General features: G+C 47.1%; 2 protein-coding genes across 5 annotated transcripts in view; both read right to left on the minus strand.

Moving 5' to 3' along the window:
• Positions 1 to 18,403, minus strand: part of Prkag2 (protein kinase AMP-activated non-catalytic subunit gamma 2) — a 272,029-nt gene that overhangs the window by 195,125 nt on the left and 58,501 nt on the right. The window lies entirely within an intron of this gene.
• LOC130882888 (E3 ubiquitin-protein ligase RBX1-like) lies at positions 3,218 to 3,635 on the minus strand. The gene has a single exon (XM_057783045.1). It carries the CDS (start codon positions 3,623 to 3,625, stop codon positions 3,299 to 3,301), a length of 327 nt encoding a protein of 108 aa, XP_057639028.1. The 5' UTR covers positions 3,626 to 3,635; the 3' UTR covers positions 3,218 to 3,298.

Here is an 18,403-nt window from a genome sequence, read left to right on the forward strand (position 1 = left end):
TATATATGCTAGGCAAGTGCTATACCGCTAAGCCCGCCCCGTCTATGGTTACTCAAAGTCTCTAATTCAGAGGCAGTTAAGCACACTTGAATTGTTTTACATCCATCACAACTGTCATGAGTGTGCAATGTCAGAATCAGACGTGAACACGATTTCCTACCCAGTCAACATTTACTGAGCAACAACTAGCCACTAGCTCTTTCCGCTTCCTGGGCTGGAATTTGTAAGAAGTCCCCATGTCCTCCATAGCCAGCCGAGGCAAACACGGGTTCTTTTATTTCAATTGGAACTGCTAATATTAACTCTCAGCTCACACATGGTGTATCGTACAGCAGACAGATCTGTGTGTACATACACACGTAGGCGGCGGAATGACTACGAAGGGTTCAGGAGGCCAACAGGGTTCAAAGAGTTTCAAAGAGGCCTTGCCGATAAGGGTGCGAAGAGAGGTGGTGAAAGGGGTTAGATCAGGTCTGAACCCAGCCAGAGGCGGCCTTTGCGGACTCCAGCCAAGCCACATAGTCAGAGATGAACTGAGCCTCAGAGCTGAGTCAAGCTGCAGAAGTGAGGCGTGAGATGCTGGGCATAGGGCCTTTAGCAGCAAAGGCAGAAGAACTAGGTCCAGACACAGAAATGCTTCATCAAAACAGTCTTAGACGGCTGCGAGTCCTCTGCCTGCCTCCCTCTGTCTCTCTGTCTCTATCTCTCTGTCTCTGTTTCTCTCTCTCTCTCTCTCTCTCTCTCACACACACACACACACACATGGTGATTTGAACAAAATGCCCCATAGGCTCATGTATTTGAACACTTGGTGCTAAGTTGTTGTTGGTGCCCTCTGGGAGATTTAGGTGGTGTGTGGCCCTGTTGGTGAAGCACATCCCAGGGGTCCGCTTTGAGAGTTTGAGGGCTCCAGACATTTTGAGTTGCTCTCTCTGCTTCACACTTTGGTTCAAGGTATGTACTCTGCTTCCTGATCCTGCCGCCATGTCGGCTCCTTGTCACTACATCTCCCCACCACAACAGACCCCTGACCCTCTGGAGCAATGAGCCCACGTGAACTCTTGCATCTTTAAGCTGCCTGGGTCATGGTGTTTTGTCACAGCAATAGAAAAGGAACACAGACATGCACACATGCACCTCACCTGGTCAGATGACAGCTAAGTGGGACCATATCCCTCTTGGGGGCTGGGTGAGGAGGTCACAGCCTTCCCTCAGTTTGGTGTGTTGGATGAGTTCTCACACCTGGCTTTCCTGGTAGGGTTTTAATATTCTTGTGTGCTAACATGGACTCAATTTACTTTGATAAATTGATAGGGTGGTATGAATTTTAGGAATCTGTCACTTAGCAGTCTGTGCCGTGGGTGGGACTGGGCAGATGCTGTTGTTTACACGCCCACAGAGTTGCCGAGTCATTTTCCACCCTTAAAATGGAATCAATAGCAGCTTGTAAAATGGAGTCTCTCAGGGAGAGGCGCTGCCTGAGAACCATTGTTCTACACAATATGGAGTAGCCAAGGTCAGGGCACAAGCTGATCTCAGCATCTCTTTCCAGAAACTGTTCATCTCTCTAAGAAGAAACTCTGTAATCATCAACACCAAACCTACACCCCTCCTTCCCAAACCCCGGCAAAACCCTCTCTAGCTCTCATCTCTAGCAATCTGACAACTCTGGGATCTGCAGAAGATGAAAAGGCCCTTGTCTGCCTGTGGCTGGCTTATGTCAGTTAGCACAGTCCTCAAGGGTCACCGAGTGTCATTCAGCCTGTGAAATCTACCATAGGTGCATCAGAACCTCTTTCCCCTTTACAGCTGAATTCTTTCCAGTTTACGGCAGACCACATTTTGCTTATTTCATCTATAAGTAGATGGGCAATGGGGATGCTCCAGTCTTTGCCTCACCCCCAGGTCACAAGTTGAAATCTTGACTCCCGAGACTTCAGAAAGAAGCTCTTTGGAGGTGGGCTCTTTAAAGATGTAATTAAACGGAATCAAGATCATTACCATGAGTGCTAATCTAATGGGATGGGTATACTAAGGGAGACATCAGGACATGGACACACACAGGGGGATAAACACGTGAGGACAAGGCAGAAAACAAGGAGGGAGGAGAGGGAGAGAGGGAGAGAAAAAGGGAGAGAGGGAGAGGGGGGGACTCAGAGCAATCCACAATTGTCCTTCGTTGTGATGGCTCTAGCAAACTCAACAAACAGGCTTAAGAATATCTCTGAACGACTTTGCTTTTGATTCTGTCTTGGTGAATACAGAGAAGCAGAATTGCTGGGCAAAAGGTGATTCTATATTTTTATGGTGCCTAGTATACTGTTTGCTACAGTGGTGGTACCATAGTCCTCTCCCATTAGCAATACCCAAGTTTCTGTCTCCTTTGTCCATATATGTATGTATATATGTAAGTATGTATGTATGTATGTATGTACCCACTTACCTACTCCTCTGACTGTCTATTCATCTGTCTGTCTGTCTATCTATCTATCTATCTATCTATCTATCTATCTATCTATCTATCTATCATCTATCTATCAATCTATCTATCTCATTCACAGAACTGGGGATTAAACCCCTGTGCACCTTAGGCAAGTACTCTGCTCTGAGTTCTGTCCCCAGCAGCAATCTCCCCACATTCTACCCAAGCCCTGTAACCTTCTATTGTCTCTGTCGTCACAGCCACCCCACTAGGTGCGAGCTGCTATCTTCCTGGGCGATTTATTTGCATTTCTCTGGTGCCCAGCAGCCTTTTGCTTGCTATCGAGCAGTTCGTTACAGTCTCTGGGGAAAGGTCTGCTTAGGTCCTCTGCCCACTTTTACAGTCAGATTACCTGTTGCTGGGCTGTAGGAATTCTCTATGAACCCTGGACCTTAACCTTTTATTTGACACATGAGAGCAGGTATCTTCTCTTTCCACGTGCTCCTTCTCCACTCTTCCGGCCGTGCCTGTAGATGCAGAGCTACCTCTCATCTGACTTGGTCACTTTATCTATTTTTCCTTTTGTTCTCTCTCCTTATAGTGTTGTATCCAAGAAACCCCCATCAGATCTAGATTCCTGGGGCTTTTCACAGATACTGTTTTTCACTAAACTACATGTAGGCCTCTGATCCATTCAGAATTATTATTTTTTTTATCTTAACGACTTTATTTGACACAAAATACAATATGGCTGTGGGAACAGCAAACACCAAAGACAAAAGAAAGAAAAAACCATAGTTCTATCTAATTTATAATTAACAGGAAGGTGAGTCGCTACACAAGTAACACACGGGTAAGCTTTAGGGAGCGTCTTTTCTAGTGCCCATACTTTTGGAATTCCCACTCTCTGTTGTCCAATGGACACACCTGCCTCGTTTTGAGCCATCGAGAGATGCAGTGGAAATGGAAAGCATGATTACAGACTCCCCACACAACAGTACACTCTTCAGAAGTGGCAGACGCCTGGTTGGCCTGACATTCAATGCAAAGATCCATAATGTGGTTCCTGCAGATGGCACAGTTATCAACTACAATATCCCAGGCCCAGAGGGCTACGGCATTCCACTTTTTCACTTCAAAGTGCTTCTTGCCCGCGCAGCTGTTGGTGCCGCTGGGGGTATCCACATCCATCGCTGCCGCCATTTTGAAAACACACTGTCCAGAATTATCTTTTTAAATGTTATATCAAGTAACTGTGCCACTTTGTCTTTTTTGCAGGTGGCGGTTCGGTTTCTCTAAGGCTGTTTGTTGAAACGATGGCCCTTTCCTCCTTGAAATGCCTTGGCACCCCCGTCAAAAGCCAACTGCAGGCTAGAGGGATGGCTCAGTGGGTACAGGTGCTTGCGTAAAGCCTCATGGCCTTGGTGTGACCCCGGGAGCCATATGCGGGGGGTGGGGGGGAGGCTCTGATTGCTGCAAGCTGTGCTGACTTCACACATGTGCTGTGGCATGCGCACACAAACACACAAGATAAACACACACAGCAGAAAGGTGTGATGTGATTGTGTCTCACGGTTTCTATTGCTCTGGGTTTCTATGCAACTTGGACACAAAAGGGTTTATCCCACCTTACAGTCTATTTCCATCCTTGAGGGAAGTCAGGACGGGAACTCAAACAGGGCAGGAACCTGGAGGCAAGGGCCAATGCAGAGGCCATGGAGGAGTGCTGCTTACTGGCTAGCTCCCCATGGCTTCCTCAGCCTGCTTTCTTTCTTTTTTTTTAATTGATTTTTATTGAGCTCTATATTTTCTCTGCTCCCCTCCTTTCCTCTCCCTTTCAACCCTCTCCAAGGTCCCCATGCTCCCAATTTACTCGGGAGATTTTGTCTTTTTCTACTTCCCATGTAGATTAGATTCATGTATGTCCTCATTGTTGTCTAGATTCTCTGGGATTGTGATTCATAGGCTGGTTTTCTTTGTTTTATGTTTATAAACCATTTGTGAGTGAGTACATATGATAATTGTCTTTCTGGGGTCTGGGTTACCTCACTCAAAATGATGTTTTCTAGCTCCATCCGTTTGACTGCAAATTTCAAGATGCTGATTTTTTTTCTATTGTGTAGTACTCCACTGTGTAAATGTACCACATTTTCCTTATCCATACTTCAGTTGAGGGGCACTTAGGTTGTTTCCAGGTTCTGGATATGACAAACAATGCAGTTTTGAACATAGTTGAGCACATGTCCTTCTGACACAGTTGAGCATCCTTTGGATATATACCCAAAAGTGGTATTTCTGGGTCTTGAGGAAGGTTGTTTCCTAATTTCCTGAGAAATCACCACACTGATATCCAAAAGGGCTGGACAAGCTTTCATTCCCACCAACAATGCAGAAGTGTTCCCTTTACCCCAGAATCTCTCCAGCATAAACTGTCATCAGTGTTTTTGATCTTGGCCATTCCTGCAGGTGTAAGATGGTATCTCAGAGTTGTTTTGATTTGCATTTCTCTGATGGTTAAGGATGTTGAACATTTCCCTAAGTGTCTTTCAGCCATTTTAGATGTTGAGACTTCTCTCTAGGTCTGTACTCCATTTTTTATTGGATTATTTTTTCTCTTGATGACCAATTTCTTGAGTTCTTTGTATATTTTGGAGATCAGACCTCTGTCTGATGTGGGGTTGATGAAGATCTTTTCCCATTCTGAAGGCTGTCATTCTGTCTTGTTGACTGTGTCCTTTGCTTTACAGAAGCTTTTCAGTTTCAGGAGGTCCCATTTATTAATTGTTTCTCTCAGTGTCTGTGCTACTGGGGTTATTTTAGGGAGTGGTCTCCTGTGCCAATGCATTCAAGGCTACTTACTAATTTCTCTCCTATGAGGTTCAGTATGGCTGGATTTATGTTGAGGTCTTTGATCCATTTCGACTTCAGTTTTGTGCATGGTGATAGATATGGGTCTATTTTCATTCTTGTACCTGTTGATATCCAGTTATGCCAGCACCATTTGTTAAATATACTTTCTTTTTTCCATTTGATATTTTTTGCTTATTTGTCAAAAATCAGGTGTTTGAAAGTGTGTGGATTAATATCCGGGTCTTCGATTCGGTTCCATTGATCCTCCTGTCTGTTTTTATGCCAATACCAGACTGTTTTCAGTACTGTAGCTCCGTATTAGAGTTTGAAGTCAGGGATTGTGATGCCTCCAGAAGTTCTTTTATTGTACAAGATTATTTTGGCTATCCTGGGTTTTTTGCTTTTTCATATGAAGTTGAATACTGTTCTTTCAAGTTCTGTGAAGAATTTTGCTGGGATTTTGATGGGCATTGCATTGAATCTGTAGATTGCTTTTGGTAAGATTGCATTTTTACTATGTTAATTCTACCTACCCAAGAGCATGAAAGATCTTTCCACTTTTTCAATTTCTTTCTTCAAAGATTTAAAGTTCTTGTCATACAAGTCTCCACTTGTTTGGTTAGAGTTACTCAGAGATATTTTATGCTATTTGTGGCTATTGTGAAGGGTGATGTTTCTCTGATTTCTTTCTCAGCCAATTTATCATCTGTGTACAGGAGGGCTACTGATTTTTTGAGTTAATCTTGTATCCTGCTACATTACTGAAAGTGTTGATGAGTTGTAAAAGTTCCTTGATAGAATTTTTGGGGTCGCTTATGTAAACTATCATATCATCAGTAAATAGTGAGAGTTTGATGTCTTCTTTTCTGATTTGTACCCCCTTGATCTCCTTTTGGTGTCTTACTATTCTAGCTAGGACCTAAAGAACTATATTGAATTGATATGGCGAAAGTGGACAACCTTGATTTCAGTGGGGTCACTGGGAGTTTCTCTCCATTTAGTTTGATGTTGACTGTTGGTTTGCTGTATATTGCCTTTATTATGTTTAGGTATGTTCCTTGTATCCCTGCTCTCTCCAAGACCTTTATCATGAAGGGATATTGTATTTTTTCAAAAGCTTTTTCAGCATCTCATGAGATGATTGTGTGGTATTTATTTTTCAGTTTGTTTATATGGTGGATTACGTTGACAGATTTTTGTGTGTTGTACCATCCCTGCATCTCTGGAATGAAGCCATCTTGATCATGGTGGACGATGGTTCTGATGTGTTCTTGAATTGGATTTGTCAGTATTTTATTTAGTATTTTTGCAACAATGTTATTGAATGAGATTGGTCTGAAATTCTCTTTCTTAATAATGTCTTTATGTGGTTTGGGTATCAGGGTAATTGTGGCCTCATAAAAAGAGTTTGGCAATGATCCTTCTGTTTCTTTTGTGTGGAACAATTTGAGGAGTATTGGTATTAGCTCTTCTTTGAAAATCTCGTAGAATTCTGAGCTGAAAGCATCTGGTCCGGGACTTTTCAGACTACTTTCTTATAGAACCCAGGGCCGCCAGCTTAGGGATGGCACCACCCACAATGGTTTGGACCCTCCTCTATCAATCACTAATTAAGAAAGTGCCCTACAAGTTTGCCTACAGCCAGATCTTATGGAGGCAATTTCCCCTCAGAGGACTCTAGTTTATGTCATGTTAACATAAAACCAGCCAGCACAGACCATAAATATGAGGATTTATGGGCTCTCTGTTTAGCAATGTGTTAGTATGTACTCTGCTTGGAATGTTTCTCAGCACCTTAAACTCTCAAAGGTCACTCTTCCGCAGCTCCCCCTCACTCCCAGGGAGCTGACAGGAGTCTAACTACTTAGGGTACCAACAGTACCTTCCCAGCCCTTAGCACAGGCTGGACTCGATGCTTCATATAAATGGCCCAGGCCTGCTGCTGTCTTCCAGCAGCTTTTCCACTCTCTGGCTGGCCTCTTGCTCTTCCTGCCTAGCCAACCTTACTCAAATGCTGGCCTGTGCCATGATGGGCTTCTGCTGTCCCAGCAAAACCTCACTCAGGTATCTGCTCTGGCCTGGTCCCACTCTGGCTGAGATAACTTCTCTCTCTCATATCTGTGTTTCCAGTGCTTCAGATGTGCCTTATTATGGGATACACAGCTCTGAACTAAAGTCAGGTTTACTTCTGTAACTTTGAGTGTGTCAAGGGCAAATGGAAAGACATTCACCTTGCCGTTGTCGATGGCGCCCTGTGATAGGCAGTTGGTGTCTACTGTGTTTGAGCTAGCTTATGCTTGGATTAAGTCCTGATCAGGCACCTCCTTTCCCAGCAGCCAGTGTGGAGGGAGGGCATGCAGGGTGTGCAGAAGGCCAGCTGCAGGTCACTGGGAAGGGGGTGGGGTGGAGGGATCGTGCTGATGCTTTTATGGCTACTTTTAATGAGCAACATTTTTCTCCAGCTTCTAACATTGGCTCAGGGGCTGCTGTTTCCCGTGAAACAGCCTGTCCACAATACCTGACGGCCACCCCAAGAAGCTGGATGCTTTAGCAATTGAGGAAAAGAGGCTTGAGACCTTAAAACAAGATGTTCTGCACAGAGCTGGGACCAGAACACTCTCATCAAGGTTCGCTTACAGATGCATGAGCGCAACCCACCAGGGAAGTCCCCTGGCACTGGTGACTGACCGGCTTTACTGGAAGACTCCCATGTTCCACATTCCAGGACTCTAATCTGGGCTCTCATCTCTCAGTGTTCATCAAGATACCCGTACACCTTGGGGGACATTGTAGAAAAATCTCTCTCTGCAACTATGGAAAGCAGTCTGTTGGCTCGTGGAACAAAGAGGCCCTGGCTTCTCTGCTCAACCAACCCTGCAGACTGCTAGGGCTCCTGGAGCTTGCCCTGTGCACACAGAGTAAATTCGAACCCCTACCTGAGCCTCAGGCTCCCCTTACTGCTGTGATCTGTCTGCTACAGACCCCAAACCTTCTGTCACAGACACACGGGGATGGCATCTTCCTGCACTGCAGAGGGGCAGTGAGATGTGGGAAGGGAAATGCTAGCAGAGGCAGCTTGGCATTGAGGCACGTGCCAGCCGCATGGAACGTATTAGAACAAGACGACTTGGTAGCCATCTGGCTCTCTGGAGACACTCAACTTTCAAGATTTGGATGGCTAAAGCCAACTGTTAGGAAACACCAGGAACCCCCTCAAGTCTAAACCAGCTTTAAAATCAGTTCAGTGGATCTCCCAGCCTCACCTGCCCTTAGGAACACAGCAAAGACAAGTGTACCATAAAAAGTAAGGGCTTAAAGATGGTGCCATGTTGACCTGTATGTTGTAGTGGTATTATGTGGGAATGTGTTTCTCTGTACACATGTTTGTGGAGGCCAGAGGACGACTTCACTCATCATTCCCCAGATGGTCTCTCAGTGGACTGGAGCTCATCAAGTAGGCTAGGCTGACTAGCCAGAGAGCCAGCAAGAAATATGCCTGTCTCTGAAGTTATAAATTGCTTTTTACAATACTTACCTATGCCATTGAACATGGAGAAATTGAGTTGGTGTCTAACTAGAAGCTTTGCCCCTACTGACTCGAGTTACTGCTATTAGGAGGTGGCTACCACGAGCTCCTGGGGGAGAAGAACAACCATCAGGACCTCCCAGCTACAGACCCTGGAACCTACAATGATCACCCGCAAGATATACTGGTACAACAGTGGCACAAGCGTTGTTGGCAACCAACCACTTTTATATTGGATTTAAGGGCTACTCCATGAGATGGAACCCATGCCTGACACTGCAAAAGTGGTCCAGAACCTGAAACTAGGTAGGCCATAGAATTAGGATAAAACCTGATACTCTTATTCTGCTAAAAGAACATAGCAATAATGACCACTAATAACATATCTGGGACCAATGCCTTGCTCAGCCCTCGTCAGAGAAGCTTCTTCCTGCAGTAGGTAGGAATTAGCACAGAGACTGGACAATGTGGAGACTGAGAGACTTTGGTCCATTCACTTCTAAATGACATGTCTTCAACAAAGTTCTTACCTTAAAGCTCAGGGATCTATGCAGAAGAGGGCCAGAAAGACTGAAAGAGCCATAGGTGATGGATGACTATATACTGTATGTATTTTAAAAAATTAAAATAAATAAGTAAAATTAAGTAAATAAAATCTTCAAAGTGGGCAGTATGTAAAAGAAATAAAATAATAAAGATAAGAACATAAATTAATGAAAGTAATAATAATAAATAAACTGCTTCTCAATCACTCTGTTTTTTTAACATGGATTCTGGTTTTTTTTGTTTTTGTTTTTTTGTTTTTTTTTTGGTTTTTTGAGACAGGGTTTCTCTGTGGTTTTGGAGCCTGTCCTGGAACTAGCTCTTGTAGACCAGGCTGGACTTGAACTCATAGAGATCCACCTGCCTCTGCCTCCCAAGTGCTGGGATTAAAGGCGTGCGCCACCACCACCCGGCTTAACATGGATTCTGAAGATCAGACTTAAGTCCCTGTGCTTCTGCGGCAAATACTTTACCAACTGAACCATCTCCCCAGCCAAGTTTTTGCTGTTTTTTGAAAGACAGTCTCATGTTTTCCAGATCAGCCTCAAACTTACTGTGTGCCCAAGACTAGCCTTGAACTCCTGATCCTTCTTGCTCCACCCCCTAAATTCTAGGATGACAGCTGTGTGTCACCACACCCAGATGTGCCAAATCCTCAGTTAGTCCTCAACAGATCCTTGTACCCACACCACAAGCAGGGAAGGCTGGTGGCATTATCCCAGTCCATAGATGAAAATGCTGGAGGTGAGAGAAGTTTAAGCCATTAAACTAGACTTTAATTAAATTTAATTTAATTAATGCTAGTCTAGTCTTTAAGGCGATACTAGACTATACTTACAGCAGCCCAAGGTCCTACAGCCCAGCTCCATGTGCTCACAGCGCAGAGACCTTTACAACAGACCCATCCACCTCCTCGGGTAAGCGTTCCGGGAATAGAGGTCAACAATGAACAGTGAGAAGCTTTGACAACAGGGCGCTCTTCTCAAAGCCAGCCCGCCTGACACTTTACCCTGAGAAAGGTCACAAGCATTTGGGCCACTCAGGGATTCCCTCCCAAGGAGGGTATGATACAAACTTTCTTTTAAGCTCTTCGTTGTAGCTAACAGATGCTGTGGTAAAGTACGGAAAGATACAAACATCTCACCCCAACTAAAGCCATCTCTTCACACTTCAGAGCTGTTTTGTATAGTTCTCCACCTGGATCCTCCCTCCTTTCCTTCTTACCTCTTATCTCAGTAGTTCCTCATAAGACAAACAGACTTGGGAATGCTTAGACTACCTGATTCAGGGATTCTTAAAGGCTGGGTGTGTTTTTCTCCGGATTTAGCCCTGGCCACAAAGAAGTGACACGATTTAGCCTGTGTTCTTGATGTCCTGTGTCTTTCCAGAACTCCACTGTTGTTGCAGCTGGGACACCCCAGAAAGAGGGCTGACAAGACCACAGAACAGCTGCCAGGGTCCCCTGCCTCTGAAAGACACAGGCTCTTAGATGTCAGAGTCAGGGTAGAAAATTCTGTTTTTGAGTCCTACGGGGTTAGGAATACATCTGGATGGCTTTCATTCTCTACCCTACTGAGCGGACCTAAGGACCCAGAGCACCCCCTGGAGCTACCCTGGGTCATGAGCCAAGGACCCCTTCCAGGCACAGGGACAGAGTGGTGAGGCTCTGTTCCATTTACTCTGGGGGCTGGTGGGGTGAGGGGTGGGGGCTCTTGGGCATGTTGGCACTCAACTTTCCTATCAATCTGTCGAACGAGAGGGTCTGAGAAGATAATTTCAGCTTGCACAGCCTGTTTTCGGCTGGACAACGGGAGGGTTCAGGAGCTTACAGGAGCTCTGTAAGAGCCGGAGCAGAGGGTGGCTGGGTCACAGACCGTATCCTATCCCAGACAGCGGAAGAAGACATTGCTGTTCCTCCATGCTTTAGATAGCTCCCTTGTGAGCACAGGTGAAGGGGCTGCCTCCAAGGATGCTCCACAGAGGAAGAACTAGGACAGTTACACTCCTGGCTTCCCAACTCTCTGTGCCTCTTGAACATCATCTTAAACCCAAACCCTTAGACTGACATCTGAGGTCGTTGACCCTAAGGACCTGGACGTCAGTGCAAAGCCAGTATACGATACTTGCTATGACCCTTAGTGTGACCTCCTGGGGTTTCTACCTGGATTTCCTCTGTCTAGCCGCCTTTCCTACCTGGAGTCATGGACATGGTGAGTGGCAACCGGGTCTCTAATTGCATCTGAATCTAAGATGTCTTTATGATTTGAGCCTGCCTCTCCTAGCCATGGCCCTGGCAAGCTATTCAGGTGGGAAGTGGCTGTGCTCGGGCCAGACTTATGCAACCCCTAAAAACCACCAAATGGGTGGTGGTTCTTGGTACTGGTGGGTGATGGGTGAAGGCCAGAGCCATGGTCAATTGGAGTCTTTGAGTAACTCTCCTGTTATATAACCGCTCTGAGAAGAAGGAACAAATACCGAGTCACCAGAACTGGGTAGCAGAGGGACAGCGGCCAAGTGAGGGAAAGCCTCAGCTCAACCTTAGGAGAGTTTCCGGGTTGATGGTTAGGATCCTGTGGTTCTGTCTGTAGCCCAAGAAATTTCCTGATGTCAAATCCACACTCCCGACCCCCACTCACCCACACACAGTTGTTCACTCTTGCAGTCCTCTCCCCTCTCACTTAGACATGACTGTCAGCTAGCTTTGCCCTGGTATCCCAATTCCTTGCCAGCCTGTGCCAACAGTGGCTTCTCTAGTATGCTCACAGGACCAAACCATGAGCTTCGTTTGTTTGACAAAGGCTCTTGCTACACAGCCCAGACCGGCCCTCATGCCTCACCTCCTGAGAGCCGGGAGGACAGTTACGTGCTACCCTATGTGGCCCTATATTTCACGCTCTTTCCTGTATGAGTTACTTTCCTTGCCATTTCACCAAATACCTTACAGAAGGAAGGGTTTATTCTGCTTCACAGTTTGAGGTCACAGTCCATCCTGGTGGCAAAGCCATGGGGTGGGGAGCTCGAGGCAGCTGGTCACACACCCAGCGTCAGAACACAGAGGAGATGGATATCTGCGGCCAGCTCGCTTGCTGCGTTTATTTCAGTCCAGGATCCCAGCCCACAGAATGGTGTCGCCCAGAGTTAGAGGCATCTTCCTACCTTATAGTCAATCTGATCTAGAATAAGACTCATGGGCATGCCCAGAGGTTGCTCTTCTAGATCTTGTTAAGTAGCCAGTCGTGACTAGTCCTCATCGTGTTGAGCACGGGCAGCTGCAGAGCCCGTGAGCCACACTGCTGATCCTCCATGACCTCCCTCAGGACCCTTCCCTCAGAACCCTTCCCTCGGCCCCTGCTAGCATCTCACACGCGGAAAGTCATCTTACTTCTCAAGAGCCTTAGAAGTCCAGTCTTCAAATCCTCCACAGCACACGGTGTGGGCTGTGAAAATCACACAGGCTGTCACCAAGTCCCTGTGCACCCTTTATACTCCTGGCAGCCAAGACCAAGGCAGTGGAGAGGGCAAAGAGCACTATTCAGGTTGTGGAAACCAGAATAGTCTCTCATCTTCATTTGAGCCCGGAGGCTCCCGCCTCTCTCCGACAGGAGAGCTTGTTCTCCCTTCTCCAAGCAGAAGGCAGGCTGACTGATGATCTTCTCAGCCATTCAAAAGAGGTCGACAGAGCTTGCAAGCTACTCCTGGTGTTTCCTGTGCTTGGCCAGGGCTGTACGGAGGCCCAGAAGGACCTGCTGCTTTCCCTACATTACATTACATCTGAGGACACTGTTGAGGGGAACATGTGTCATCTCTGACCTGCTTTGGACTAGGTCACGCCAAGGGATGCCTAAGGACCACCCACATTGCCTCCATGTTTCCAGGCCCCCCAGCAGTTTCTTACAAACAACTGTTCCCAGGCAGGGATGAGCCCAGAGTCTGCCATCATGGAGAGACTGGTAACTCCAGTCAGTGTGCTACCCATGGAAGATTGGCGGCTTCAGTCAGCCTAGTGTCTTATCTCCTTCCAATCTTGCTGTGATCCTCCTGGGAGACGTGAGAATAGGGACGGGGTGTCCATAGGGATAGACTGGGTGGAAGTTGGGAGGGCCCAGGATGCACAGGTGTGACAGCTAAGCCAGGCAATCTGCACAGCCATCTCCTATGACCACCCCAGACATTGTTACTGCTCCCTGCAGATGGCGCTGCCTGGTTACAGGTTGCCTCCTCCATCCAGAACAACTTTCCTTTCAACAGGGGCCCCTGCAGACCCTAGCCAGAAAAAGAGAAGAAGCGGGTGCCGTGGAACATGGAGCATGAGACAGCTAATTGGATATGTCAGCGTGGCAAGCCCCAAGTCCACTGACTCTCGTGGGCTGATCAGGTAGTATTGGGAGCAGGCCCTGCAGATGTGGCTAACATCAGCACTCAGTGGGCTACAGGGCCAGCAACTGCTCTCTGAACTCTGTGGGGACCACCTGCCATAAGCTGCAGGCCTGGAGTACAAACAGAGGTTTCCAGAAGAAAGAAAAATTTTGCTTCAAGACCACAGCATCTACTAATGGGTTTCTCCATGGTCAATCTGTTCAGTGGATTTAGGTTGCCCTACTCCAACAGACTCACATAAAACCCTATAAGTAAAAGGTTTGTATCTATTATAAAATTTACATATTTTATATAATCAATAAATTTCTATATGATTAGCTATCTCCTTAATATATGTATAAAATATTTTAAAATAGAAGACAGAGCTATTTATATATATGAATCTCCTTTCTATATATTTCCTTCCTTCCTTCAATCCATCTTCTTTTGAAGGCCATGCCTCTGCAGCATCACTGGAAGGTTTTGGGGCTACCTGGTGAGAGCATCCCTCAGCTGACAGGTGGGTACTGTATCTGCAGAGGCATCCCTTTCCTGAGAACCCATGTGATACGTAAAGGAAATGGGTGTGCGAGGGGAGAAAGGTAGGTGTGAGAGGTTGCCTGCCCTGGGAGTATCCGCACATCTGGAAACAGTCAGTGAATTACTACGGAGGAACATCTACTGTGTGGAATGGAACACCCAGCTTTCCCTCCATGCCAGGCTTCTAATGGGATCATTCTTTCCTCCTAGCTGGAGCCATGCAGTCTCATCCTGCGTCTCAAGGCATGGGGATGTAACTGAGTACGCCCTCCTCTCCTCCACACACCGCCAGTCAGCAGGCAACAAGCGCTACCACTTCCTCTCCACCTCAGGGTCTCTGGCTGTTCTATGTTCCCTGACACAGGGAATGCCTGAAGGGACCCTGCCTTTCCCTTTGACAAATGGGCACTCTGACCATGCTAATGAGCTCGTATAAAGGTAGGAAGAAAGGACAGACAACAGCGCAAGACACCATGATAAGGGAATTGTGTCCTAATGGGTATCTTGGCTTGCTCAGGCCTTCTGCAGCAATCACAGGCGGGTAAGCCAATGGCAAGATGGCCCTTAATTGCCTGGGCTCTTTTCAGCTCTGACACCCCGTGATTATACTAAGTTCAGTTTTTAAAAGGCCAGTGCTGGGACTCTTGAGAGGGCGTATTCACTTGTAAAAAAGGCCAACTGCCAACCCAGGCTGTGCCCAACTCAGAGTTAAACCTCTGTGGGCACCATAAGCACCTTGCCAGAAGCTGTCATTACATGGTCCAGTCCGCAAGGAAAATTCCAGTGATCAGGTACACGAGGTGCTGCCAGGCCTGTCCTTTAGTGCACAATCCCAGAGGGGCCTGAGACAGACCAAGGCTCCCCACAACCTTCTCTCTGTGTCCTGCCTCACGCTCCCCACCGGCTAAACTCAGTTCATTCTAGAAAGGGAACCAGAGTAAAACTGGGCTGGAACATTTTAATAAGGTCGCACGTGGCTCTGGGACACACACTTCTATACCTGGGAGGACCCTGTGCAGAAGAGGTCTAAACAGGTCTTAAGGATCCCTCTCACCTCTTCTCCCCACATCCCAAATGATGCGGGGCTCTGGGCACAGCCCCAGAACTGAACTCCCGTGTGTTTCCAACTCCGCCTTTTAAAATGTGAATGTCCAGGACAGTGAGCCAGGAGATTTTTGTCAAACACTCCTCAAACCCAAGGATACTCCCCACCCTTCTTATTTCACTCTCCTGCTCTAGGCCAAGCACACAACACAGTCTTAAAAGCACCAAAGAGAAGCAAGGAAAGGAAAAATCTAAGAACAAAAGACGAATGGGGGCTTCCCTCCCTGAGTCAGAGGAGAGGTGCCTTCATTTATTTGCGCTCTCTTTCACCCTGGGGTTGGGGGTGGGAGGCTGGTTCGGAGCACTTGACTGGTTTTTGTTCTTTCAGACTGACAACCCCAACCTGTCAGTGGACCATGAAATCGATTTAGCAGAAAGTGCAGTCACCAAACACTGAATTGGAACAAAATTTCTGACTGGAGAGGAGGCTCAGTTAATAAAGTGTTTGTTGTTCAAGCTTGAGCACCAAGTTCAGATCCCCAGAACCCATGTAAAAGCTGGGTATAGTAGCACACACTTCTCACTCCAGCACTGGGGAAGCAGAGAAAAGCAGACGCACAGAGCAGGCAGGCAGTCTAGCCAAGTCAATGAGCTCCAGGTTCAATGAGAGACCCTGTCTCAAAAGATTAGGTGGAAAGTGATCGAAGCAGACACCGGCATCAACCTTTGACTTCCACAGCAGAGCACATATGTACATGTGTATCTGTACATACACATACATACCTACATGAACATGTACGTATGCCATGCACACATGTGTGTGCGAGCGTGCACACACACACACAGAGAGAGAGAGAGAAGGAGAAAACACATCCTTGTTATATAAAACTTGTATCTTGATTATTCATATAAACATGGAGCATCAAAACATTTCCTACAATGTTATGGACAAGAAATGACTCTGCCTTAGCGGAATTTGGGAACAGTATAGTTCATTTCAAGGAGCAGAGACGTGCAGGTCTATCTCTAAGATACCAGGGAGCACACAGAATAGCAGATGGTGGCTTGCCTCCCCTGAACCCTTTTAGGCTTTGTGCTCAGAAAAATGGACACAGAAAAAGACGATAGAGTTGTATCCTTTGCCCACTCCTGGCAGAGGTAGTTTCCTTGTCCCTTGCCTCCCAGGCACCTCCTTTGGTCGCTCCCCTGACCTGTTGTCTTAGTCGCTGTTCCAATGCTGTGAAGAGACACCATGACCAAGGCAACTCTTCTAAAGGAAAGCATTTAGTTGGGGGCTGGCTTACAGTTTTAGAGGTTTAGTCCATGATCATCACAGCAGGGAGCGAGGTGGCATGGGCGGTGCTGGAACAGAAGTAGAGAGCTACATCCTGATGCACGGACCAAGAGAGAGAGATGCTGGTCTGGTGTGGGCTTTTGAAATCCATCCCCAGTCACACACTTCCTTCGACAAGGCCAAAAACTAGTGCCACTCCCTGGTGCCTAAGCATTCAACTATCTGAGCCTATGGGGGCCGTTCTTATGCAAACCACCACACCTGTGACTAGAGGCTCGGCTGTTCTGAACACAGGCTGTGTACCTATATTCTCTGAACTGAAACACTCACTCCCAGAGAGAAGCTCCTTTAGACTCAGAAAAATAAATGAAACTTCCCAAGGATCACGAAGTAAGCAGACTCACAGTCTCAGAAAGTTCCTGAAACTTACAAGATTCACAAGGCCAGAGAGACAACTCAGAGGGTCAAAGTTTGCTGCCAAGACTGCAAGCCGGGAGTTTGATCGAGAGAGATAGAGAGAGAGAGAGAGAGAGAGAGAGAGAGAGAGAGAGAGAGAGAGAGGGAGAGGGAGAGGGAGAGGGAGAGGGAGAGGGAGAGGGAGAGGGAGAGGGAGAGGGAGAGGGAGAGGGAGAGGGAGAGAGAGAGAGAGAGCCGACTCCTGCGTGCAGCCCCTCCCCAAGGTTTTAAGATAAGGGAAACAACTGTGGGGAGGAAAGACGCAAGTCTGGAGCTCCAGGGATGCAGCTTTCAGGGGCCAATGCTTACGTTGGGGGCTTTTTCAGTGATGCAGCTGCCTTAAGGCCACCCACACTCCTTCAAGGGACCCCATTAAACGCACTGACTCACTAGGCTATACTTGAGCGGAAACGTTACTCTACCCCTATCTGGGGGTTGCCTGGGGGTCAGTTCACATTTCCTCAGGAAAAGCCATGCCATGTCCACCACCAGCAGCTGGGTTCTGACCAATCACAGCATTCCTAGATCACGTCCCAAGAGCAGTCTACCTAGGTGGCGTCTGCCACCTCTGTGCCAACCTGACTTGGGCTAGATGTTCCCCCACCCTATCCACTTGCCCTGTTCTAATGCTTAACCCAGAGCATCAGGAAACTAGGGCATGCTACTGCGGGAAATGGTCTAAAATCCTCTCCATTCCTGCGTCACAGGACTAGGTACTCAGAGAGGGTTCAGCAGGTTGCTCAGAGCCCCGTGGCAAAGCCGCGCCCTGGTCTTGCTATTTCTAGTCAAGGTCCTCCATCACGGCTGCTCTTTCCACATAAGCGGCTTTCTCCCTGGAGCTTCCACTGCACCCGCGATAATATCAATGGTCTTACGGAGTGACAGCCTTAGGTGGAGTCCCCAGCACGGTGGCTGTATTGGGCGCATGTGAGAGCCAGTCAGGGTGACTCCCCAAGGCGGTCTCTCATGGAAGACCCATTGGCGCCTTTGCACCTATCTGGTCTAGCAGTAGGAAAAGTCCTTGTTCAAAGTCACCCTTCGTCACTTGCCATTTTTTATGTGAAGTAGCTACTTCCTAGGAACTGTTGACAGGCAGTTGCTCTAATCACTTCCTAGGCACCACAGAACTAGCATACCCTCCCTTGTATTGCAGCTGTATTGTCTTGCGGTAGACACCACATAACTGTCATGCTCCCCTCTGTACTGCAGTTGTATTGTACTGCAGGTTGTATTGTACTGCAGTAGACACCACAGAACTGTCCCACTTCCCTCTGTATTGCAGTTTTACTGTATTGCAGTTGTATTGTACTGCAGTAGACACCACCCAGAGGAGCAGAGTGGCTCAAGATAAGCGTCTAGACAACAACAGGTA

The sequence above is a fragment of the Chionomys nivalis genome, chromosome 1 (assembly GCF_950005125.1).
Source record: "Chionomys nivalis chromosome 1, mChiNiv1.1, whole genome shotgun sequence".
NCBI lineage: Eukaryota > Metazoa > Chordata > Mammalia > Rodentia > Cricetidae > Chionomys > Chionomys nivalis.

Coding starts and splice junctions, on each gene's coding strand:
- LOC130882888 (XM_057783045.1), bottom strand. CDS start 3,625: ATGGCGGCAGCGATGGATGTGGATACCCCCAGCGGCACCAACAGCTGC.